The following is a 24,621-nucleotide window of genomic DNA, read 5'->3' on the forward strand; positions in this document are numbered from 1 at the left end:
GGCATTGATTGGTAGTGGCAGGTGATGTGTGCCCTGTCTATGCGGGGTGGAGAGCAGTTCTTAGACAGGTACTGAGATGTTTAGACAGTCTTTAGGAGAAAAACTTAATATCTTGATTAAAAATCCTGGTTCCCAGCTGGGGGTGAGTTTCCTACCCCAGCTGCACTTTTGATGGCAGAATGCATAGAGAACTTTGTCCCCTTAGGACAGTGTCACCTGGACAGTAGGTAAACCCCATTGCCCCCAAGATACAACAGTTAGTACTTAGATTGTTTTCTGGGGTCCAAAATACCCCCAGAAATCTTTTGCTATTGGGGTTCCTTTTTACCACAGCCTGTTTAACATATTCGGATAAAAATGTACCCCATGAGTTCTGTGTCGGAAGCCGACACCCCTCCCTGATTCGACCCCATGCTGGCTGCCCGAACTGAGGATGGACATGGGCCAGATGGACCCAGCAAGGAAGGCTGGGAGAGGAAGGCGGCCGGGACCCAGGCAGGTCACTCCCACAGAGCTGAGAAAGAGGCTGGGAGCCAGGCAGCAGCTGGGGTGGGGGCATGGTCAGAAGGCAAGGCCAAGCCTGAATTTGGGGAAGGCCAGGAGGGGAGAGGCTAGGAGGCAGCCCTGGGCAGCAAGGGGAACAAGCAGGGCAGGGAGACAGGCAGCAGGGGGAGGAGGCAGCTTTTATAGCCTCCACTTTTATAGCCTCTCAGGTGGAAGGGGATTGGTCACGGGCCAGGTGAGGAAAGGCACCTCACCCGTCTGAGGAGGAAGCCACAGACCAGAGAGAGAGAGAGAGAGTGCTGGTGCCAGAGCCCCTTTCCTTCTCAATTCTGAGGCCTGTGGGCCAGTTGCCCTCTTTGGTAGCAGGATGGGGGAAAGCAAGGGGGATCACATTTATTAAGAAAATGCTGATCCAGGGAACCTTTGTAAGCACTCTGGAGAGATATAACCTTTCAAGACAACATGATGACCCTTTGTGATAACATGGAAAATATTAAGTAAAAGTAAAGGTCCCCTGTGCAAGCACCGGGTCATTCTTGACCCATGGGGTGATGTCACATCCTGACATTTTCTAGGCAGACTTTGTTTACGGGGTGGTTTGCCAGTGCCTTCCCCAGTCATCTCCCCTTTACCCCCAGCAAGCTGGGTACTCATTTGACCGACCTCGGAAGGATGGAAGGCTGAGTCAACCTTGAGCCGGCTACCTGAAACCAACTTCCGTTGGGATTGAACTCAGGTCGTGAGCAGAGCTTGGGACTGCAGTACTGCAGCTTACCACTCTGCGCCACGGGGCAACATGATGACCCTTTGTGATAACATGGAAAATATTAGTGGGGGGGAAATGCCCCAAGATTTTAAAAAGTGAGAAATTAGTAATTTAAAATGTTTTTCTTTAAAATTCATGAATATTTATGTTGTCTGAAAGCGTGAGTTCAAAACTCAGGGGGTTTTTTGTTTCAAATTTTTAAAAAATTGCTGGTGTGAATTATTTAGTATGCATAAGGAGAAGGATGAATCTATACACAAGAAATTTTCTGACTCATATCTAAGTGCATTTTCAAGCTGTGGATGTTGTTATGTTGTCAGACACAATTATTTCTGCCACCATAAATGCTTTTTTGTAAGTACTTTTCTTCCTCCCTTCAATAGAATTTGGCCCTTGGGGTAGGAATAGGCCCCAAAGTACAATATATGTGAGGATTATTTTAACAGGGCAGTGGGAGTTAATGACTAATCAGTGAAATGTGTCTGTAGTTTCTACACTATAGTGGATCTCTGCCTCGTTTAGCAATGAGGGAAACAGGCATATATGGCTGCTGGAAGTGTTGCTGAATTCATGATGACACTGGCAGATTTATGCATAATGAAGGTTACATCATTGCTAAGGGATTTATATCTCTGTATATCCGGTCCCATGGCTTAGAGCCCGTTCCTGAAGGGGGGAAGCTCCTTAGGCGCTAACATGACCCTGTGCTGGCATGGGTGCCAGAATAAGGTGGCACCTATGCCGGTGCAGGGGGAAACACACTGGTGTCTGGGCACTGCCACACCAGCAGAGCTTTCCCAGAAGGGAAAGCCCACACGGGCATGCGGGGGCATTCCTGGGGTAGAGCTGCCTTTAGGCAGCTTCCATAGCCCTTTTGCCCCAGGAACGCTCCCTTGAGTGGTGGCGGGGCTGCGCCACCTTTTTCGGTGGCGCAGTCTCGCTGTTCACTATGGGGCATTTTCCCCTTTTAAACATTTTAGACTTTTACATAGGGCTTTTTTCCCTCCATGGCAATCCATCCCCCCCTCTTCAGGAATGGGCTGTCCCCTGGAGTTCAATGTTTTAATGCCATTTTGAAATTTTACAACCTAAGATTTACAAAACGTGTCTCTGAATACAGTGTTGTTAACATCAGGAATACCAGAAGGTAGCGATTCTGTTATTTAAGTGTTTCAGGTGATATGCCTGGAGTTTTTCAGTTATTTTCGTGTCTCACAAAAGGACTGCTTCATGTAAGTCAGGTGTCTTTCTTTAGTGAAGTTTAGTTTGACCATTTGCTGATACTGCACAGATACTGGCATAGGATTTTATGTGCATTCCCTTAGTGTGACTTGCAGTATTGCCTACAATTTTGTAAGTTCGTTGGTTCTGGATTTAACTTTAAAAACCACATGGCCTGTAAAGTGATTGCTTAAATACATCCTAACTGTAACCCACAGATTGGTTCCAGAGGGCAGCTGTGTTGGTCTGCAGTAGAACAGCTAGCTTTGAATCTGCTAGCACCTTAGAGCCCAACAGTATTTTTTTTTTGGGAGGGGGTATAGGTTTTCGAGAGTCAGAGCTTCCTTCCTCAGATACCATAAATTGATTCTCTCCTGTATCACTGAGCTCTAAAGAGTCTCTAATATCATGCTTTGGTCCGCATGAAAGCTGGGTCTCTCAACACCTGATGGACCAGCAAACTGGGCGAGGTCTGGGAGTGTGGAACTTTTCAGGAGGGTATTTCTAAAGAGCGATGCTGTTGTTTGTGGAAATTTTCTCGATAGTGCTTTGTTTCAGAGACTTGTTTTTAGTCTTCTTCCCCATCCTGACTCACCAAAAAGCCCCTCAGGGAAAAAAATACTTCTGGACCTCTTGTACTTGTTTTGACCAAGAGTCAAGAGTGCCTGCTTTCCAGTCTGCACAAAGTTCTTCAACGCAATCCCACCTCTGCCACCATGTTGTGGTCTCTGTCACATTATGGGGCAAGATTAGCCACTGTTTGCCCCCCCTTTTTTTGGTCACTGCTGCCCCCACTTCGGGTGAAATGCACCCCCCCTGTCTCTAGTGTGGTTGCCCAAAGGCATATTGGGGGAATGAAATTGTACTATATGAGCATGAAGAACTTTGAAGAATTCAGGCTTGTTCATGCATAGCCCAGAAATGCTGAAAAATAAATAGCACTCAGAGTTAATTAGTGTCACTAACATATCTGGCAACTACTGCCAAGATGGTGTTTTCAGTTGTTAAATGTTTGATGGAAGAATGTTGCCATCCCTCTGGCCCTATTAGAATTGTTTATTCAGTAGACATTTCTCACCCAACTTTTCTGGAAATTGCAGTCAAACATGTGCATCTCTCAAAGAAAGGCAATCTCATCTTTCAGATCTCTAAGATCCCTGAGGGCTCATGCGCATTTATTAGGGGCACCAAGTCCCTTGATGTTTCAAGTAATAAGATTCAACCTACCTGTTTCACAAGACCCGGCTTGTTTTTCAAGGGCTGGCCAATGCAAAGATTGTGTGCAGATCACTAGCAGGACTGGGAGTGTACAAGGCTGCTGCTGACGTGTGTGTGCTCTTTGTCTTCTTGAAGGCTTCTGAAGGCAGCAGTCCCATGAATGAATGGCAGGTATCAGACCACTTGGACCCTGAGCCCAGTGACGTTGAGGTGAGCCTGCAGTTAAGAGTGACCAACTACTGCCTGCAAAAAGCAAGGCAGGGGCCCACATCAGGATCAGGGCACTGGGCCACTCTAGTTTTGGTGGGTCGAGACACTTGTGTAGTAGATGTGTCTGACTGATCAGAGCTAGATGCCTCCTGAGATGAGAAACTCCAGTTTGGTATCATGAATCATCTTTGGGATTTTGGTCACTTTTAGAAACATCTAATCTCGAGACTGGTATTCCGTATCATTCCAGGTACTTTTCAAACAGTATGAATTTTACTCCTCTTCATTAGCAAGTGACAATTTAAACATTCCCAGTATTACTTAGAAAGTAAGAAAGCCAATCTGTGCTGCCTGCTTTTTCTTGTTCGGTTTTCAGATTCCGGTGTTTGAGAAAGTATTAGATAAGGATGTGTTTTCTCCAGCCCTGGGCACTGCAGAGTTTGGGGTTAACAGAGCTACTGTGGAAAGTAGTTTGAAAGAGAAGGTAAGCAGGCCAGTTGAATGACTGGTCAAAAGTCTGGAATCCATGCCCTATGAGGAGAGACTTAGGGAGTTGGGTTTGCTTAGTCTGGAGAAGAGAAGGTTGAGGGAAGACATGATAGCCATGTTTAAATATTTGGATGTCATGTTGATGAGGGAACTAGCTTGTTCTCTGTTGCTCCAGAGACTAGGACACGGAGTAATGGATTTAAATTAATAGAAAAGCGATTCCACCTAAACATTAGGAAGAACTTTCTGATGGTGAGGGCTGTTCGACGGTGGAGTGCACTGCCTCGGAGGGTGGTGGAGTCCCCGTCTTTGGAGGTCTTTAAGCAGAGGCTGGATGGCCATCTGTCGGGAGTGCTTTGATTGTGGGAACCTGCATGATGGGGGGAGGGTTGGAGTCACTGGGAATGTGTGGGGGAGGTAGTTGTTAATTTCCTGCATTGTGCAGGGGGTTGGACAAGATGACCCTGGTGGTCCCTTCCAACTCTATGATTCTATGACTTCAATTAATTGTCTTGACAGAATGATATTTTGGAAAGAGCTGAAGGTGGTGCAAATTGCCACCAGCCCTCCATTTGAGTCTCTTTTTTTCTTTCATCAAGGTCACATATCTGACTTACAGTGGACCCCCGTAGGGCTTTCAGGGCAAGAGACGTTGGGAGGTGGTTTGCCATTGCCTGCCTTCTGTCACAACCCTAGTATTCTCGCTCAGAGGGAGAAGGGCATCTTCATTATGGGTGTTTCCTTTCCCTCTTATCTCGGGAGGCAGGAATCAAATATTTAAATTTTTCTGATCTCTGAGAGTAAACGCCCCCTTGTGATCAGTTCTATTTCCTGCCTTGAACGGGAGAGCAGCCTTCTAGCAGCTCTCTGCTACAGAACACAATAGAGAAACCTTAACCTTACTTATTCGTTCATATCTCACCACCTAACAAGGGCAAGCATATGTCCAGGGCATCCATTAGTAGGACTATCACCTTATACATAACACAGGCTTATAGAGTAAGTAACCTACCTGCTCCTGCGGGTTACTGCCCACTTGGGAAGAAGTGCGGCTACTTCAGCAGCCTTCGACCGCTGAGCTTTATGGAAGAGATATGTAAGGCCGCAACTTGGTCCTCCGTGTCCACATTTGTGAGACACTAAATCTATACTTGTCAGCAGATGCCACCTTAGGCAGACGAGTACTGCAAAGTATACTTCAGGACGTCTAACCCTCCCAAGGGCGGGGACAGCTCTTGTATGTCCCATAATGAAGATGCCCTTCCCTCAAGCGAGAAAGAGCCTTGGCTACTTACCGTGAAGGCTTCTTCTCAGAGGGACGAAGGGCATCTTGCCCGCCCAGACATCAGTAAAATATAAATAAAACAAATAAAATAAAATGACAGGTAATCATGGTTATATCTAACTTCCAGTTAACCTTCAATTCAAGTTAAACGTTCCTTGTTGGTTCATGACTTATAGTTATCCTAAAAGTTCATCGTTAATGTTCATTAGGAGCTTATTTCTTGTATAGAATTATAACTAACATGTTTCTTCAGTCTATCTTAAATATATAAGGCTCGGAAAGTCTTTAACTGATCACAAGGGGGCGTTTACCCTCAGAGGTCAGAAAAATTTAAATATTTGATTCCTGCCTCCCGAGATAAGAGGAAAAGGAAACACCCATAATGAAGATGCCCTTCGTCCCTCTGAGCAGAAGAAGCCTTCACGGTAAGTAGCCAAGGCTCTTTCCTTGGATGTCTCCCATCCAAATGCTAACCTGGGCCGACCCTGCTTAGCTTCTGAGAGCTGACAAGATCAGGCTAGCCTGGGGCTGTCCAGGTCAGGGCCATTTGTGTCTAAGGCTAGGCTTAGGGGAAATTTGAGGGGCAAAAGGTTGGTGACAGTTAGTAGCCCTTCTGTGAATTCTCCGTCTGAACTCTGGTCCATCCCTGCCTGTTCAGCAGGTCATTTTCTGGCGTGTTGGGGCCACAACACGCAAGGCCGTGCACACCCTCCCGTCTCTTGGAATTTGGGCTGCAGTAGGCCACGGCCCCTCGGGTGGGGTGACCATGAGAAGAGTACTCAAAGGAATAAACACCTCCGTTGCCTTGTATCATGAACGCCATCTTACAGGGATGTGTACTCTTTGGGAGGTGTGCCAGGGGGGAAAGTGGACCTCCTCCTGTGTCAGGGGCAATGCGAGGTGTGGGCAGGTGCCTTTGCGGTACCGGGAAAGCATAGCCATGCTGAAGTGAGTTAGCACGCTTGCATTTTTAGATGTTTAACCTTGCCTTTCTAGCTTGTCACCTCATCATTAGGCAGTTTTCGGATCTCTGCTTCAAATGTTGTGGCTCCGGCCACCTCTGTCTTCTTACTGCGAGGACAGTGTTTTGGCAAACTCCCCAGTCTGTTCTTTCTCTTGCAGGCTAATGGTTCGTTGGCAGAGGAGAAGGACCAAATCAAAGAGGAGCGAAGCTCAGAAAGCAGAGGACAGGCAGAAGCAGACAAGGGGTACAGCCTTGAGCCTTGTGTGTTCAGCCCATCCCATCCCAATAACGCCCCTATGACAGCCATCACAGCAGAGCACCTGACAACATGCCAAGATCTTTGCTATACCCACAGGGGTCTTCCTTTATGTCCCTCCCTTCCCTTTTCTTTGCCTGCCTTCCTCCATCTGGCAGAGTAAGCCAGCAAATGTCTGCTCAGGCTGCAGTTGTTTTCCAGACTTATTGCCATATCCCTTTTCTCACTAGGCCTAAGACGTTATGAAGCCAAAACAAGTAGGGACAGCACAAACGCTGTTACTTCTTGATATGCAGAAGCGGAAGTATTTTCTTTTTACCTTCAACTCTTAGGTTTGTGGCCTGGCTGCCTCTCTGAAAACATGCTTTTCACCAACTGGTTTCTTGACAATGGGCCTGCCACTTTGTCAGGGGTAAGCAGGTGTGTGTTTAGAGAGATGTGCAGGTAGTTTCCACATTTCAACTCTGCCCAGGCAGACATTCAACAGACTGTTGCATGCGACCTAGAAAAGAAGCTGGCTGATGACAACTGTAAAATCCACACAGCACCGGCCTGTAGAGGAGGGGTCCTCCACATGGGACGCCATATTTGAAGATGCTTTTGGTATTATGCTTTTTGGTCCAAGCCAGGCTTTTGCATTTGGGTTTCTGCTGTTGTGCTTCGTGTTTGTGGTGTCCCAAGGGGTATTTTGTTTGTTTGTTTTTTAGAATTGGAAATGTGGGCATGGCTTCCAGTCTGTCTAACTATTGTGCAGGGCTGGTTTGGGGAATTCTCCAGGGAAGAGGCCCCATGCATAGCGGCTGTTGCACACTCCAACCCCAGCTGACTCTGAGCATTTTCCCCAGCAGTCTTTTTTCTTTTCTCTTACAGAAGAGGTTCCTCCTTTGTTTTAACTGATAGAAGGTCTGCTGCTGTAAAGTCCAGTGAAGTGCCTGCTGATTGTAGACTCTTTTTGAAGACAATCTTCTGATTGTAGACTCTGGCGTTTCCCTCACCTGCCATTGTAGATATGATGATGAAACCTCCTGCATGCTAACCTTTTATTCTGTTGTCTTTTAACTGCTGCCAAGTGAGAGGAGTCAAAACTGTTCCAGTGCTCACGAAAGGGTTGAAGAGGAGTGTTCCAGCGTGGAGAAGATGGGCTTGGGAGATACTGGTACCCAAGAGGAGGAGGAGAGAACCGCCAGTGGGCTGGAGGATGCCAAGGAGCCCGACCCATCTTGCCAGTCGTAAGGGCCAGGGTTGGGAGAACAGCGCCATGCACCTGTGGAACACAGGGCTTGCCCGTGTGGCAGGCAGGGCTTTCCCCCGCTGTGGCAGATCTCTGATTCCCACCCAAAGGGCTGGCTCACTGCCTAATGAGGCGCTTGGCTTGCCAGACTAGCAGATGGCAGCCACGTGTGGCTAGCACCTGCCACTTCCCAGATCTGTGCTGCTGCTGCCTAGGTCCAAGGCTGGCTGTAGAGGGTACAACACGAGGGAATGGCTGTGCCCCTGCTGCTGCCCGGGTCCAAAGCAGACTCAGCTGGGGGGAGGTATAGGAGGGGAGAGGGTTTGGGGCAACAGCAACATTCACTGCGCTGGTCCTTCCTGTCCACCCGGCTTCTGTCTCCCTCCTTTTCAAGCAGCTGAGTTGGGTAAAAGGGCAGGCTGCTTCCTGGTGAGAGAGTCAGGCAGGCCTTTTTGGGGAGCAGAAGTTCATTGTCAGGAATTGTGCATTGAGCTACCTGAAATAGCAGTGCAGTGATTTTCTGAATATTCCTCCCTGAGCAGTTGCAATCTATTCTGCGACCTGATCATGGCAGGGCTTCTGGGTAAGAAGGCATATCTGGCCCCTCCGTCCACTTGACAATTGACCGTGGCAAGAAGGGGAGGTATGGGACTTGAAGTGCTTCTGGAACTCAGACCCATCTCCTGGCTAGGAAAAATGTAGCTGAACTAACCAGGACAGGCCCCATGTTCACCAGCCTTTTGGCCCACTTTGGAAATCCTTCTTCTTTCCTTTTTGCCCCATTGAATCAACGTCTTCCTGATCCTTTCTCTAAATTAATTCATTTTGAGCCATCTATTTGTCTTCTTTTTATGTAACTTTGTTGTCCCTGGTGTTGAAACTAGTCTATTTTCTGTCTTGGCTTGGTTTTCGTTTCCAGTGAGCTTTATGAAGCTTGAAGTGTAACTTTTCTGGCCTCTGTAGGAAATCCGCTCTGAAAAGATACGAACTGTATAGGGGTGGAGTGCTAAGCAGGCCAAGAACAGTCCCAGGATAAATGTAGGAATGTAAAACAGACATTTAAACGATGAAGTGGTAAGGATCCATTTATATGTTGCTGGAAATGTTTGAACATTTGCCAAGGAAACTAGCAAGAGGTTCTCTGTGCATTCCAGGGTAGTTTGTGCCTGTGGAAGGTGCATTTTCCAGTGTTGGCCGTATTGTTCACTTTCTGTGCACAGAACTGACTCTGGAGGGCCATTAACTTGTTAATATGCCTTAAATCAGATCAGTAGCAGGGTTAATAGTATTTTAAAATATGCATGTGGGCTAGATTGTGAGCTTGTTGCTTTATTAATTTACCCTCTCCCCACTTCCTCTGGTGTGTCAGTGTCAGTGGAGGTGCCATATCCTGGAATGAGTAGTGGGCTGGATGAGAGTAAGCCCGCTGGAATTCTGTCCGTGTCAGGAAGGTGCTGCTACTGGGGTGTTCTTCAGGCCAGGCGTGTGGACCTTTGCTTTTTCTGGATTGGGTTGCACTCCATGTAAACTGTCAGGTTGCAGGTGGGGAGGGCCTTTAGATCTGAACTTGTTGGAAGCCTGTGCCATCCATGGCTGGAGCCTTCTGGTTGGGGTATCATTCTTTCTTGGAAAGAAATTATTTGCTTTAGTTACTCATGGTGTCATTATCAGGCCTTGGAGTTCAGAAAGGGCTATACTGTCTCTTCCTGTGTGAACCTGGCCTTCCTTCATTTTTCAGAAGCCCCGGGCTGAGGAGATAGTGACTCAGGCCTGCCTCGGTGATGGTGCTGGAATGGCCTTCCCAGGATGATTCATCTGGCATTTGTTTTGTGTTTAAGCTTTCCCCCCTTGCCATTCGGTGTTTGGTTGAGCTGGCTGGGAATTAGCTTTATTCTGGATCCAGAACTCTGTGCGTAATCTGTTGCCAAGTTGACAGTTTATGCTGGTGTTAAATGTATTGCTTATTTTGTTTTCTCCACTTAGTTTTGCTACTTTATATTTTGATTATTTTATTTCTGCTGTATAGTCTAGCACTTGGGGCTAATTCATGGGGGTTTTTTTTGGTTTTTATTACTGTAAGCCACCTTGAATAAGCTGAAAAGGCACAATTAAAAATATTTTTAAGATTAAAATAAGGTTTGGGTCATTAAGATAATCAAAGTCCAGCCTGCCAATTTCTCCTAGGCAAGCAGTTTAGAAGCCTCTTAAATCTTGATGGAGATCTAGGCCATGTCATTCACCTGAGGGAAGATGGAGCACAGGAGTTGCAATTAGAGTTCACATTTTTTTTTACTCATGCAAAATCCTTTCTTTGATTTGAGATTGTAGAAGCAGAGTCGGCCAATCACAGAACAGCACTCACCAAAAAAGGGCCCCAAGAGCCAAACACTGATGCAAACCTTCCTGCGTTCCCTCTCATCATCTGCTTAAGGTCATAGAATCCGCATTGCTGACAGACGGCCATCTAGCCTCTGTTTAAAACCTCCAGGGAAGGAGCACTTACCACCTCTCAAGGAAGTCTGTTCCACTTCTCCCCCTTCTTGGTTTTTGTTCTCTCTGTTTGTTTAATTCCCTCTTTTTTCCTTATATTGTGACATAGATCTAGTTGGAGTTTTTGATGTTTATGGTATAGTGTGGACAGTGGCTTTAGGTAAATTAGTTTTTCATTCTGCTATTTGTACAGGTAGTCTAAAAACACCACCATGGCCATTTATTCAGGGAAGGTTTTGCATTGGATTTGCCACTCTATAGATGCACATTGTCCCCATCCAAATTCTCAAAATTCTGCATGGGGGCTTATTGTTGAGTTTTGAGAATATGGATGGGGGGGGGGGAAGTGCATCTAAAGAGTGGCAAATCCAAGGCATAAATGGCAAATGAGACTTGTTTCGGACTAAACACTTAAATGCTTAGTGTACCTAATCGGAACTTCCACTGGAGTCATCACACCCTTCCACCTTTAAATCCATTCTGGAGGGCAGCTCTGTTGGTCTGCAGTAGAACAACAGTGCTGCTGGACTTCGAGTCCAGCAGCACTTTAGAGACCAGCAAGGTTTTTGGGGTATAATCTTTCAAAAGTCAAATGTCCCTTTGTCAGGCATATAAGAAAGGTGCCATTCTCTTTGTCACCCTTTCTCTTCACAATGGGGTGTCGAAATCTGGTTCGTTGGTTTCCGGGAACAATCTGTATGGTGAAACACGTTTGTATTCATTGCAGGGAGACTGGGGCTGCAGTTAAGCAAACAGAGCCTTGGAAACAACATTCTGGGGACACCCCAGAGGAAACATTCAAGGAAAAACCAAAGACTGTGGAGCAATTAAAAACACATCTGCTGCAAGGAAAAGAGGCTCAAGTCCAGCACTTCCAGCAAGAGCTACAATGGGAGCAGGAGGAGGAGACGCAGCCGCTTCGCCAGCAAAAGGAGGGGCCCCTCTGGTGAGGCGTTCTCCCACACGGCAGCTCTTCTCTCTGCCAGGGCAGCAGCAGCAGCTCCTTGCATGCTTTGCAAGAGTGACTTGTTGAGGGGTCTGCAAATTTAGGCTGGCCTTGTAGTCACCCTGACTTGTGCTCTATCCTTGGCTAGATTAAATCAGTGCCTTAACCACCATAAATCAGGCTGTACAGTCATCAAATGTCCCTGGAAAATTTTGTCTTTGCACAGCCAGGTGTATTTATTTGTTCCAGGTCCAATGTAAAAACCCTGTATTTACCAGCCAATGAACAGTCAATGTATTAATTAAAATGTTTATTTAAAACTTTGGTAACTGTAGATACGACGAAATAAAATCCTTAGATAGATACCCAGAATACTGGCGTGCCCCATAGCTGAAAGGAAGGGAATTGGAGTTAATGGAGGGTGTGGGGGGTAGGGAGCCCTGCTGCAGGACCAGTGGAGTGTAACATGGACGACTCCTGAAGAGCGCGTGTGGCCTGCCACCCCTTCCGGCTGCAAGGTGCATGTGGAAGTTGCAGTATAGTGGCAGAAATGGGCAACCCTTTCCCTCCAGAGCTGGGCTCACCAGAGGGAGGAAAGGTGGCCGCCAGGGTGTGCTTGGTGAGCAAATCCATGGATCCTGGACTTGTTGTAGTCCTTGGCTGGCCCCCAAGGCAGACCATTATCTTGCTGGAAAGGCTGGGGATAAGAGGGAGGTGGGAAGGGGTGTTGGTGCTCTGTCCTTTGAAATGTTTTGTAGACGGAAACTGGTGGAAGAGTATCCTTCAGTAACTGAGGGTGCCAAGCTTTGCTAGCAGGTTGCCGTGGCTGGGCAGCACTGAAGTTGTGTTTCTTACAGCAGGGCCGCTGTGATGCAGTTGTTAGAATGTTGGACTAGGATTGGGGAGATCGTGGTCCCAACCCCGCACCCCCACAGCCATAAAGCTAGTCATTCCTGCTCCACCTACCTCACAGGGGTTGTTATGAAGATGAAATGGAGGAGGAGAAGACCTTGTATGTTTCTCAGAGCACTTTGGAGAAAGGGCGGGAGAAGAACTTGCTAGATAAACGGACAGACTGGCACGATTCCCCTTTGGTTGCCATAAGTGGTAACCGGCCAGCAGTCTGCACGCCAGTTCCATCCACCCCCCACCCCCCAGTGGATTTTAACTGACCTGCCTAATATTCAGCTTTTTGTTGAGACCAGTCCTGGTTTGTTATTTTCCTGGAGATTCATTGCCAGAGTTCGAGTGTGGGAAACAAGAAAGGATGCAGGGCTGTAGTATGTGATAGAGAGGGAAGGAGGGAAATAAGAAGGCAGCCCCCAGGAAAGAAACAGTGGTAACTGATGCTGCAGGCATTGTCTAGACTCCTGGCCTGTAGGTATCAGTGTCAGAAGAGCTAGAAATGGACAGGAATTCCTTCCACACTAACCAAGAGACAGAGAGGGAGGGGTAGGCTAGACACCAAGAAAGGAGAGAGATCAGTCTCTGACATCAAGGGGTTGTGTTTGTGGACTTGGAGCTTAGACTCGTCCCACACAAAACAATCCCCGGAATACTTTGGTTTCCTAGCATGCTTTAGAAATCGGGAGTGCCAGAAGGTGGCCTGTGGAAGCAGACTCAGAGTGTGGCCGGGGCTGTTCACCAGCAGTTCTTTTTCAGTCTTGGTCTACTTAGATCCTTTCCTCCAGATACTCAACGTTGATTGAGTCTTGTCTGACCCTTTGAGGCACCTCCTCCTTCTCTTGGAAAAGACCGAAGGGCCTTCGCAACGCATAGCAAGGGGGTGGTTTTGCGGGGATGCTCAAACCATCTTCTGCTCATCTCTTAGGTCACTGAAAACAGAGTTGGAGAAGGCCAGGCAAGAGGAGGAGCTACGCTTGAGGAAGGAGTTGCAAAACAAGCGCCTGGAACTCCAGAGCCAAAGCCAGTCTGAACTGGAAGCAGAGAAGGAGAGACTCAGGTGTCACTTTGATTGGGCAGGGGCTGTGAGTATTGGCCTCTCCTGAACAGGAGAAGGTGTGACAGCACAGGCAGGGGACCCGGGGTTTAAGCTGGCTTTGCACCCGCCTCATTGCTTGGGCCATGACCTGAGGCTTGACCAAAGTGCTTCCTGGGGAAGAGTTTGGAAATAGCTCACTCTTCTTCTTTGTGAAATACTCAATCCTACACTGAGGGTCGCTTTGAACTTTCTCTAGCTAAACTAGAAGCTGCAGCTGGCAGTGGCTCCACCCATCTGCAGGACAGCTGTGGAACACTATGTGCCTGAAGTGGGTGGAGACGCTGCAAAGGTGGCCAATGAGGAATGCGCAACATTGCAGGGAGTCATAAAAGAACTTCAGAACAAAGTCCTGCCGGATCAGACCAAGAAGGCCCATCAAGTCCAGCCATCTGTTAACACAGTGGCCAACCAAATGCCTCTAGGAAGCCCATGAGCATGATGATGGCAGGAGCAGCAGCATTATCCTGCCTGTGTTCCATGGCACCTGACAGAATAGGCCTCTTTCTGGATCTCCTCTGCTTTCCTTCATGCTTTTATCTCACAGTGTACTTGTGGTCTCTGCTTTCTGTTTCTCCTCATTCTATTAGTGCTTGACTTTGAACAGTCTTATTTTCTGTCCGTGGGTGCAAGAACTTGGGCATACAAAGCGTTTGTTTGTTTATTATATTTCTAGCCCGCCCGCCCTGGCCAAAACCAGGCTCAGGGTGGGGAACAACAATAAAATCACAGATATTCATATAAATACCAATTAAAACATCCTATTAAAACACAATCTCCAGACTATTATCTACTCATTAAAATAGATGGCACACAATTTACTGTGGTACTTGCTATGACAACGATATCACAGCCAAGAAGCCAGGACACCCCCTTATATATCACCAGATAGACCAGAGGAGAAGGGTGGGGGAAAGGTAGTGAGTCCAGCATTGGTGAGCTACCTGCAGCTGCCCTCAGTTCTGGCCTGGTGGAAAAACTCTGTCTTACAGGCCCTGCTGAACTCAGGTCCCTTGGGGCCCTGATGTCACTAGACAGAGTCATTCCACCAGACAGGAGCCAGGGCCGAAAAAGCCCGGTCTCTTGTTGAGGACAGCCACACACTCCTGGGGCCAGGGACCACCAACAGGGTATTATTAGCAGGACGTAAATGTCTTTGCTGACTCCCCTCACATAGCAGCCAGAATGAAATGACCCCTGAAATCTGAGGGGAGAGCGGACCCACAGGAGCCGGATTTGGGTGATCATTTTTAGGCTGCCACCGAAGAAGGGATCTAAGAAAATCACGGTCTGTGAGTTGGAAGTCCTTGTACATGTGGAAACACACCATTGGGTCCACCCCGTTATGCTTGACTGCACAGGTAACCATGTCTCAGTAATGAGTTACAGGTAAGCAACCTGTTATCTCATCCCTTTGCAGTTATACTCTGCCTGGTATAGATGTTATAGTTTCATCAAATTTGATTAGAATTGTGAGGCCTGGCCAAAGTCTCCAAAACTAGTGGAGGTGGAGCAGCGCGTGAGTGGCCTGCATATCACAGTCACTGTTCTTCCGTGGCCCTTGCAGAGTGCTTATTCCTGACAACCACCCTCTTCTATCAGTATACGCAGCAAATTCTCATGACTTTGCCTGCCAAGGATGCCCACTCTGGATTGGCATGCCTTTTCTGTCTCTCCAGCAGGGGTGTTTGAGGGAGGGTGCTTGCCAGGGCTTAACCAGGGGTTTCTGTCAAATTTTGAACTGTTTTGATTTTTTACGTCACTCTCTTGAGAGCTTCACTGCTGAATAGCAATGGCAGGAGCTGGAAGGGTTTGCTTCTGACTGGTTTTGGTGATTGTCTTTCAGACTAGAGCAGGAGGCAGCACTGCATAAGTTCAGAAAGGAGCTGGATTCATTGCAACAACTGGAGAAGGACAGGCTTCAAGAACAGAAGCAGTTTGCTCTGGAGAGAATGAAGATAGAAGCAGAAGCTGTCCAGCAGGTGGAACTGGAAAAGCTGGAGCAGGAGAACATGAGAGCCGTGGGCGATATGAAGGAGAGACTGCAGAGGGAAAAGGAAGCGGTGAGGTTGACCTCTCCCTAGGCAAGATCTTTCTTGTAGTCTCAGGAAGCTTCTCTGTCTTGAGGTGGCTTGATACACTGGCCTCTAGCAAAGCCCAGATTGGGTAGCTGGTTGTAACGGAGCAGCCTCTTCCTTGCACCATGATGGTTGCAGAGGTCTCCTATAGTGGCTGAGCTCTCTTTATCTTTTCACCTCTCCCTTTTCTCTGCATGCCACTGTGTGGCTTTCCCCAAACTGTCAGAAGGGTAGATGCTGCTTCACAAAGGTGTAGCGGTGCACGCACTGGAGTGCTGCAGCTGTGTGGGGCTTATGAACGCGAAGGAGAGACTCCCTTGGAACTTTTGATGTCAGGGGTGTTGCTGAACTACATGGGAACAGTTTCGAGAGGGCTTTTAAACTTCATGATTTTACAGTCAAAATGGTGGAAAGGGATTAAAAGAAAAGAAAGCCAAATAACATGAAATTTAGAGTCTTTCAAGAATAGTGGAAGTTATTAAAAACCTGTGGGTGTAGCAGACGAGGTATTAACCATGTTCAAATCATCATTTGGCAATGAAACCTACTGAGTCACCTTGGGCCAGTCTCCCTCTCTCCCCCTCCCTCCCTCCCTCCTAACTTATCTCCTGTGGTTGTTGTGAGAGTAAACTAGGATATGTTGCCCTGAGATCCTAAAATACTGCAAGTAAATACAATAGAAGCCTCGATAAAATGAACGCGTTAGATAAGAAAGAACACAAAGTATTCCAAAAGGATGACCCAACCTCATTTGGACCAGCAACTGCCTTTGTTGCCCTTTTGCCTTCCTGGGCTGCAGTTGGTTTCCTGTATATGGCTGTACACACCATTCATTGGGCAATGCTTTAGCCTGACATGGCTTATAGGGAAATATGGACCACTGACAACTACCATCTCAAAAGTTATCTCTGATGGTCCTAATTAATTATAATGACAAGGAGAGATACCCATTCCATGTAAAAGATTCCATATCTGGATGTTCAGTGCTTTTATCAGGCATGTTGTGATTTTAACAAATACATTGTATGGTGCTTGCATTCTACAAATTTAAACAACTGAGGAAGGCCTCATGGCTGAAACACGTTTGGCGTACACATGTGTTTTATGTTATTGATAACTGTACCTGTTCATAGGAAAGATGTTTGTAAACGTGTGACATCCCCATGTGGGTAAATGTAAGTTTATAAAAAAAAGTTCTTTTACATGAGGGGAAGGTACCTATGTATGTAACTAAAGTTGATGGATTGCTATGCATAGTTTTCATATTTACAGTTTAATTAAAAATTCTGTGATGTAATATAATTTTAGCTTTTTGGGGGAATTGACTTTGATATTTCTACACACAAGGCTTTTCTTCTTTTTTCAACCTTCCTGGGCTGTGCTTCACTGAGCCTCAGCTGTGAAAGTGGGAATCCACAGGCCTCCAGACCCATAGAAATCATTAGGGGAACTCCTCATTTACTGCCTTACTTGACAAAGGGCCTCTGGCTGGCTGGTGTTTGGATACCCTGGCAGGCAAAAGGAAACCCCCAAGGCCCCACAAGGCCAAGCGAAAATGGCTGCCTCTAAAATCTACTGCACAGGATATTGAAACCATCCTGGCCTTGCTTAGGGAAGGGTCTAAAGTAATAAAACATCTTAAAGAGAGGCAGGCCTCTCTAAGATCTTTTTTATCAATTAAGTCTCAGCCAGGATGGATATAGTTGAGCCCCAGATGTCAGTCCTGGAAGATGGGGACTCACCCTTCAGCTTGCCCCAACTGCTCATGCCGTTAGGAAATTAGGGTAGTTAAAAAGGCATGATCTGTCAAAAGGAGGAAGACCGTCACTCCTCGCAGATCTTCTCACTGGCCCAGGGGGTCTCACATGTAGCCCTTCCCTCACATCCATGGCAAGCGAGCTTGGTTAAAAAGGTACTACCTGTTAAAAAGTAGAGCTCTGTGAAACCTGGTATAAGAAGTACTTTATCTCTTTGCATAAGGTTCATCGAGTATAGGCCACTGGGGCCTGAACTTGCTGAGAGCGGAAAAGATCTTGGGGTCGAAGTAAATAGCTCAATGGAAGTGTCAACCCAGTGTGCTCCAATGGTGAAGATGGCTAAGGCATTATTAAGAAAGGGACTGAAAATAAAACTGCCAATATTGTAATGACCCTGTATAGATCTATGGTGCAGCCTCATTTGGAATATTGTGTACCATTCTGGTCGCCATATCTCAAAAAGGACATCGCAGAGCTGGAAAAAATACAGAAGAGGGCAACCAAGATGATTAGGGGGCTGAAGCACCTTTTCTGTGAGGAAAGACTGAAGAGTCTGGGACTTTCCAGTTTAGAAAAGAGATGACTAAGGGGTGGGGTGGGGAGAGCTTCCTTGCATATCACACAGTCATCTTTGCTTCAGTTGTTGAGTTAATTCATTGTTATTTACACAGGCATTTAGTTAATCTTCATGAACAATGTGGCCACCCCCCTCACACATGCAGTGAATTTATAATATGACTCAGTGTCCCTAGTTTTATTGCTGCTAATTATGATGTGTTTTGGAATTGGTTTGTTGATTATTTTATTCTAGTTTGAATCTATTTTACTGATGATTATATATACATTATTAGATTTTATATTGTTTGCTAGTCTGAGAGCCTGTTGGTTGAGGTTTGGCAAACAGCAATTCTTTAAACAGATGAATTAATGTTTACCTGTGTAGTTCCATAAAGAGGATTTCTTAACCAATGCGGAAAAGACAGAAGGTATGCTGCGTCAGTAGGACAAGCCAAGGAGGGGTTTGAGAAGCCAGCTGCTGTTGGCCAAGAAAGAAAGAAAGCCCACCCAGCCCAATTATAAAACGTCTTCTCTTCTGAAGCAGTTTAAACTTAGCAGGGGTTTCGTTTTAACAGGCTTCTTCATGATTTTGCAGGCTCTGGAGAAGCTAGAGATGCAGTTTGCAGCTGAGCTCCAGTACCGGCAGTCTGCAGCAACCACTGAGCACCTCAAGGTAAAACACCTGGAGAGAAGGAGCTTTTCTCATGCCTCTGCCTGGCATCCGCTATGGGCTCTCTGGCCTCTTGGTTGGAGTGTCTTGTAGCTCAGCCAGCAGCAGATGGGGTACTCCATGGTGGGCAAAGCTGGGAGGACTGTTGGCTGACCATATCTCTCTGTCCCCTGGCAGGTTGTCTCAAGCCTCCAGTCACAGGTCGCAGAGGCCCCCAGAAGGCAGGAGGATGAGCTGCAGAAGGATTTGGGGAGCACAGAGCAGAGCACCCGGCAGAAGAGTCACCAAGTAGCTGACTACGAGCAAGAGGTAGTGATTCTAGGAAGTGGGGATTCTCCTACCTGCTGTTTTGTTCTGTGCTATGGTGAGGATTGATTGGGGAGCAGGACATAACACTTTCTACCATTGACTGGCCAGGGTTAGTGCAGGGCTTAGCTGAGCCCCTAGCGCCCACTTGGTTAGCAGGCCCTCACCAATTAGCTCTGAGCAGAGGCCACGTGGCTTGTGGGGATGAAGAAGGAGCAATTCTCTATAATATTCTGTATTATGGGACAAGAAGCTAAACCAGACAACATGGTTGATTCCCACCCCACATCTTCCCCCAACAAAGCCAGAGCCCACTTAAGGCCTGGGAGCAACACCAGCTTTCTCTTCCCAAGGATCCTCTCACAAATGTCCTGCAGTACCTTTGCAGTTCCCCATGGCCCAGCCAGAACTCAAGGCCAGAAATAGAGGTAACCTGCCAGCCAGCAGCATGAATGGATGCTACATTTGCTCAGTCTTCTGGTGTGCAGGCCAGGAATGGTTAATCCCTAACAAAATCGCAGTCCTGAGGAACATACTCCCATATACATAGCCTTCCAGTTAGTCCCCAACCAAAGTTCCATCAGACAGCCGGCACTGAATTTGTCCTCTGTTAAAGGGTTTTTCACCCAGCCTAGAGTTTTCACAGACTTTGTGGGATTTCATATATGGTGATACTGGTACCCAGCCACCCTCCTATGATGTGATGTCAGAGACTCTAAGCAAAAATAAGTGTGCATGTACTGTTCAGAGAGCTCTGGTGCAGTGAGGCTATTACAGTGTTGGACTGGGAACAGAGAGAGCTGGATTCAAATCCCTGTTCTATCATGAAACTTGACGAGTGTCCTTGGGTCAGTCCTGCACTCTAGCCTAACCCAATTCTCTAGCTGGCTGTGAGGATAAAATGGAAGAGGACAGAACCTGAGCACTATGAAGGAAGGGTGGGATAAGAATGTGAACACAGTAAAGTCTCATGATCCGCAGCACCTTGGCCTCCAGTGGTGCTCTGGCTCAAGGGCCTACTTCCACTTTGGTCCTTCTGAGTCACAACTGTCTTCCATGGAGCCTGAACAAATAGACAGCAAGCTGTCACCCTGGCCATGCGTCATTCCAGTTGGGCACAATCTCTGATCAAAACACTTGAGTGTGTGTACTGTTCCTCTGGAACAGGCAAGGGGCAGAGGGGTGCTAGTAATAGGATTTCCCACTCCAAGAGAACCAAGACCATGAATGCGGGAATCCCTTTCCAGTCCAGGGACTGACAAGGCCAAGTACGACAATGAAGACTGATGTAGCTTCTTTGAGGAATGATGAGGTGAAGGAAGGCAGCTGTAGTTGTTTTTTTTCTGTAGACAGACACACAAATGCCCCAGGAAAGGATTGTATAATCTTGTGTCAGTGTTGGTGAAAATTCTGATCCCTCCAAATCTATGTAAAGGCCTACCGATTCAGAGGGTCGTGCCGTATCTGCTGCAGATGGGCGTGGGGTCACAGAGATGCTTCATTATCTTCTCCATTCGCCCATCGCTGTGCCAAAGGAGAACAGAACCTGCAGGACTGCTCTAGATTTGAAGAGATCTGTAGCAGGTTCCTGAAGAAAAGGATATGCTAAGAACCCAACAGAGAGTTATCTCTGTGTTCCCGCCTGCCTGCCTGGCTCACCCTTGGTTCTTCTGTGATTCCAGGTGGTTCCTATCCTCTGTAGCACTTTGCCTTGGTGCCAACTCAGCACACGGCAGTACCTGGTTATCGACCCCTTTCCCCACGCTTCACCGCTCAGATGTGGGGGTAGGCCTGAAAAGTCCGCCCACCTTCTCCCGCTTGCTCTCAGCACTCTGTTGCTGCAGTCCCGGGCTGGCAGTGCAGCATTCACTGGAGCGGGGCTGCCCAATGTGCCCGTGGGCACCATGGTGTCTGTCAGCACCTTTCCTGGCACAAGCCAAGTGGTTTTAGAGAGTGGGCAGGGCCAGGTGGGGTTGGCTGTGCTGATTAAAAGGCGCCCTGTTAAACAGAGCTTCTGCCTGAATATTGGTAGAGTCAGGATTAGAGTTATCTATAACCTCACCCCTTGGCGTTTTGTGGGTCGCTCTGCCTCCTGTGGCAGCCATTTCGTGACTGCAGCCGCCACCTTGTGTCAGAGTCCCAGAGGTGCCCACAGGCTCAAAGAGGTTGGGGACCCCTGAAGTGTATTGTTTGGGAGGGGAATCTTCCCAACATCTCTCTCCCCCAGCTTGGTGGAGAAGGGAGGATAAGCTCCAAGCCCTTGCATATAGCCAGGTCTATTTGGAGAGGCACCATAATCCATCTGGCCAATACCTCTGTAGCAATACACACAGAAGAAGATGGGCTCTCCAAGCCCCACTCTAGTCCTGTTGGCACTAGACCACTTAGCCAGGAACGAGGCATATTAGCCAGGCCTCTCATAGCTGCCACCCTCCATGTTGCTAATGAGAAGCTGGTGAGGTTCTTGTGCACAGAAACGAGGCCTGCACACACTGTTCCTCTTGGTAAAAGCTTGGGCTGTCCTCTGGACTTGGTACAAAGCTGCCTGCTCCTGTGCCCTGCATTGGCAGTGCATGAGGAACTGGCAGCATGTGCCTGACTGACGCCTTCCCCTGCCTCCCGGACCCTCTGAGCCCCCAGCTGGATCCAAGGGAAGGGCGCCCCCGGGACACCGGCAGCTCTGCAGGGCCCTGACTGGTCCCCACTGCGCCAGAAGAGCCACATTTGGTGTATTCTTCTCCTTCAGGGAACCTTGGTCAAATAAACATGGGGGGGGGATGCATTTAAGCAGTTTACAGGATTAAGAGAGAGGAACAGCCAGGTGGTGGGGCTGTGAATGCCCAAAACGAACATTACTTTTTTAGTCAGTCTGTTCTATTTGGTCATTGACAGAATCGCTCTCTGGGGCTTTTCTAGTATGTAATTCTGGGAATCTCCGCAAAACTGCCAACTCCTCCTTTCTTCAGAGGGTTTTCCAGGTCTTATTCTAAGGACATTGCGGAGGAGGGAAAGACTAGCAGGACCAAACTTCTTCTGAGTCTCCCCAAGGTGGCTGGCTGTTTTGAACATCCTGTGTCTGAATTCTTTCCTGATGGGGTGAGAGAGGAAAATGTGAATTTCCCTTATTTCCTAGTGCCTGAAATGCACTCACCTTACTCGATTGTTCGTTTGTCTGCTCATAGCCTTGGATTATACCTGGAAGCATATCAGTAACGACTGTAATTTTGAAGTGCACTGTAGCTCCTCCCCACCCCCAGCCCACCACACAACGAAGAGGCAAACTGTTGTGTTCAGTGCTGGCTGCAGCTTCTCAGTGGTTTTGTATGTGGCCCTGAGTGGCCTTTTTGTGGTGTTAGCAAATGGTGGTGTGACAGCATGCCTTTGCCACCACGACAGCTTAGCTGCCTCCTGGAGGAGAAACGGCAGGAAATCGAGCAAGACCATGCAAGAAGGATGGAGAGGATGAGGAAGGCACACCAGGAGGCCCTGGCGAGGCTCCAACAGCAATGTGAGGGCGAGGTAAGCTTCTAGCCGGACATGGGGGAATGGCACTCTGGGGGGCCACCTGTGCCTGGTGATGGGCTAAGGGTGCAGGACAGAACAGTCCTGTGGTGTCGTGAGCAGTGTTCTAAAGAACTGGGAGACGCAGATTCGAATCCCCACTCTGCCATGAAACCTGCCTGGTGGCTTAAAAACATAAGTAGAGCCCCGCTGGATCAGACCAGTGAGGGTCCATCCGTTCCAGCGTCCTGTCTGACACAGCAGCCAACCAGTTGTCCGGGAAGGCCCCATGAACAGGGCACCGAGGCTGAGGCCCTCCCTCCGAGCAGTGGGATTCAGCGGTTGGCTGCCTCTGGATAGGGCGGCTTCCCTTTAGTAGCCATTGGTGGGCCTCCTCCATGATGAATTTGCCCAATCTCTTTTTAAAGCCCCCTGTGATTGTGGCCGTCACCACCACCTCTGCTGGTAGTTAATTCCATAGTTTAGTTACTCTGAGTAAAGAATTATTTCCTTTTGTCTGTCATGAACCTAAGTTCTGGTAGTGTGGGAGAGGGAGAAAAAGCTCTCTCTGTCCACTTCCTTTTCCCCATGCATAATTTTATAAACCTGTATTGTATCCCTCCTTAAGTTGTCTCTTTTGTAAACTGAGAAGACCCAGGTTCTCTACCCCTTTCCTCACAGGAAAGGGGCTCCAGCCCCTTAATCGTTTTGGTTACCATCCATTGCACTTTTTCCAGCTCTGCAATACCTTTTTTGTGATGGAACAATCAGAATTGCACATGGTATTCCAAATGAGTCCACGTGGTACCACTATACAAGGGCATTATAATATTGGCCTTTCTATGAACAAATTAGATAGCACCGGTTTCAATACCGATACTTGTGGGATGCTGCGGTTCACTTCCTTCCTTTATAAAAATTGATTTAAAATAGTTTCCAGGCATCCTGGAGGGATTTGACTCTTTTAATTCTACCTTTTAGCTTCCTTTGGACTAGTCCCCTCATTTTAGCAAAGTTCTCACTTTTGGAATCAGAAGCGATTTGGGGGTGGATTTGGGGGGGGCACCTTTCCACGCTGAGAGTACAACTGTGATGAGGTATTGTTAGGCCTCAGCAAGTCGATGCGTTCCAGGCAATAACTTTCCTCCAGACGATACATCGAGTAAAAAGTTTATTTCAGAAGAAAAGCGATTTCAGCAGGTCAAAAGAGTTAAGGCTAGTATACAGGTATGGGGGAATATTGAAACATATATAGGGTGGATACAATGGGGTTGATTGGATTATTGGAAACAAAGACACAATACCGAAGCAAACTACCGGTAAAGACTTGAGCAAAAGTATTCAGAGTAAAATGCGTGCGTTAAGTGGCTGATCTTCCCGGGCTCCCAGTATTGTTCTGCGAGACCCGGTATCAGATCAGCCATTACTGGGGCAGGTCTCCATTGAGCTGCAGATCTTGGGCAGGAGACCAGGTTCAAACAGCGAGGGGCGGAGTGCAAAAGGACTCCATTTTGTCCGTGGGGGAAACCATCTTGTTTCTATCCGGGGCTGGCGGAGAGCCTATCTGACATCTTGCCTCCCCACAGACCCCCTCCCCGGGTTCCCAGGTTTGTCGGGACAACTCCGGTGAAATTCAGCGACCAGGAAGGGGGCGTTTACATGTACTGTGGAAACCCATTCGTCATGGCTAGAGTTTAGGTGTTTCCAGTGGACAAGGTACTCCAGCTGGCCCCTTCGCAGTCTGGAATCCAACACTTTGAAATTTCAAAGTGTTGTTCTCACTGAACCATAATAGGGGTTGCGGCCGGGGGTTCAGGATGCCAATCGGGGGCAGGGAGAAAGGGTTTTAAAAGGCTTACGTGGAATACCGGGTGTACCCCCTGCAAAGTCTTGGGGAGTTCTAGTTCGACGGTGACCTCATTAAGGATCCGGGATATTGGAAATGGACCCACATATTTATGGCATAATTTCTTACACGGGCGCAGCTACCTTAGATTCTTTGTGGAGAGGCAGACCTTCTCTCTGACCTTCAGGTCCCATTGGGGCGTTCTGTGTCTGTCTGCCTGCGCCTTGTATCTTTCCTTAGCTTGGTCCAGTTGCTTTACTAACAAGAGCAAAGTATTCCGTACAATATTAGCCCATGCGGATACTTCCGGGGGGTCCCCCCCCCCC

At 47.7% G+C, this 24,621-nt stretch overlaps 1 protein-coding gene across 1 annotated transcript in view; it reads left to right on the forward strand.

Moving 5' to 3' along the window:
- CEP164 (centrosomal protein 164) overlaps positions 1 to 24,621 on the forward strand; it is a 72,927-nt gene that overhangs the window by 26,362 nt on the left and 21,944 nt on the right. Inside the window, exons 5-11 of the mRNA XM_056860251.1 lie at positions 6,816 to 6,901; positions 7,984 to 8,142; positions 13,412 to 13,543; positions 15,426 to 15,642; positions 18,568 to 18,645; positions 18,820 to 18,951; positions 22,345 to 22,467. Coding sequence (XP_056716229.1) covers positions 6,816 to 6,901; positions 7,984 to 8,142; positions 13,412 to 13,543; positions 15,426 to 15,642; positions 18,568 to 18,645; positions 18,820 to 18,951; positions 22,345 to 22,467 — 927 coding nt within the window. The remainder of the gene's footprint in view (positions 1 to 6,815; positions 6,902 to 7,983; positions 8,143 to 13,411; positions 13,544 to 15,425; positions 15,643 to 18,567; positions 18,646 to 18,819; positions 18,952 to 22,344; positions 22,468 to 24,621) is intronic.

This window comes from Euleptes europaea, chromosome 14 (genome assembly GCF_029931775.1).
Source record: "Euleptes europaea isolate rEulEur1 chromosome 14, rEulEur1.hap1, whole genome shotgun sequence".
Taxonomy (NCBI): Eukaryota; Metazoa; Chordata; class Lepidosauria; order Squamata; family Sphaerodactylidae; genus Euleptes; species Euleptes europaea.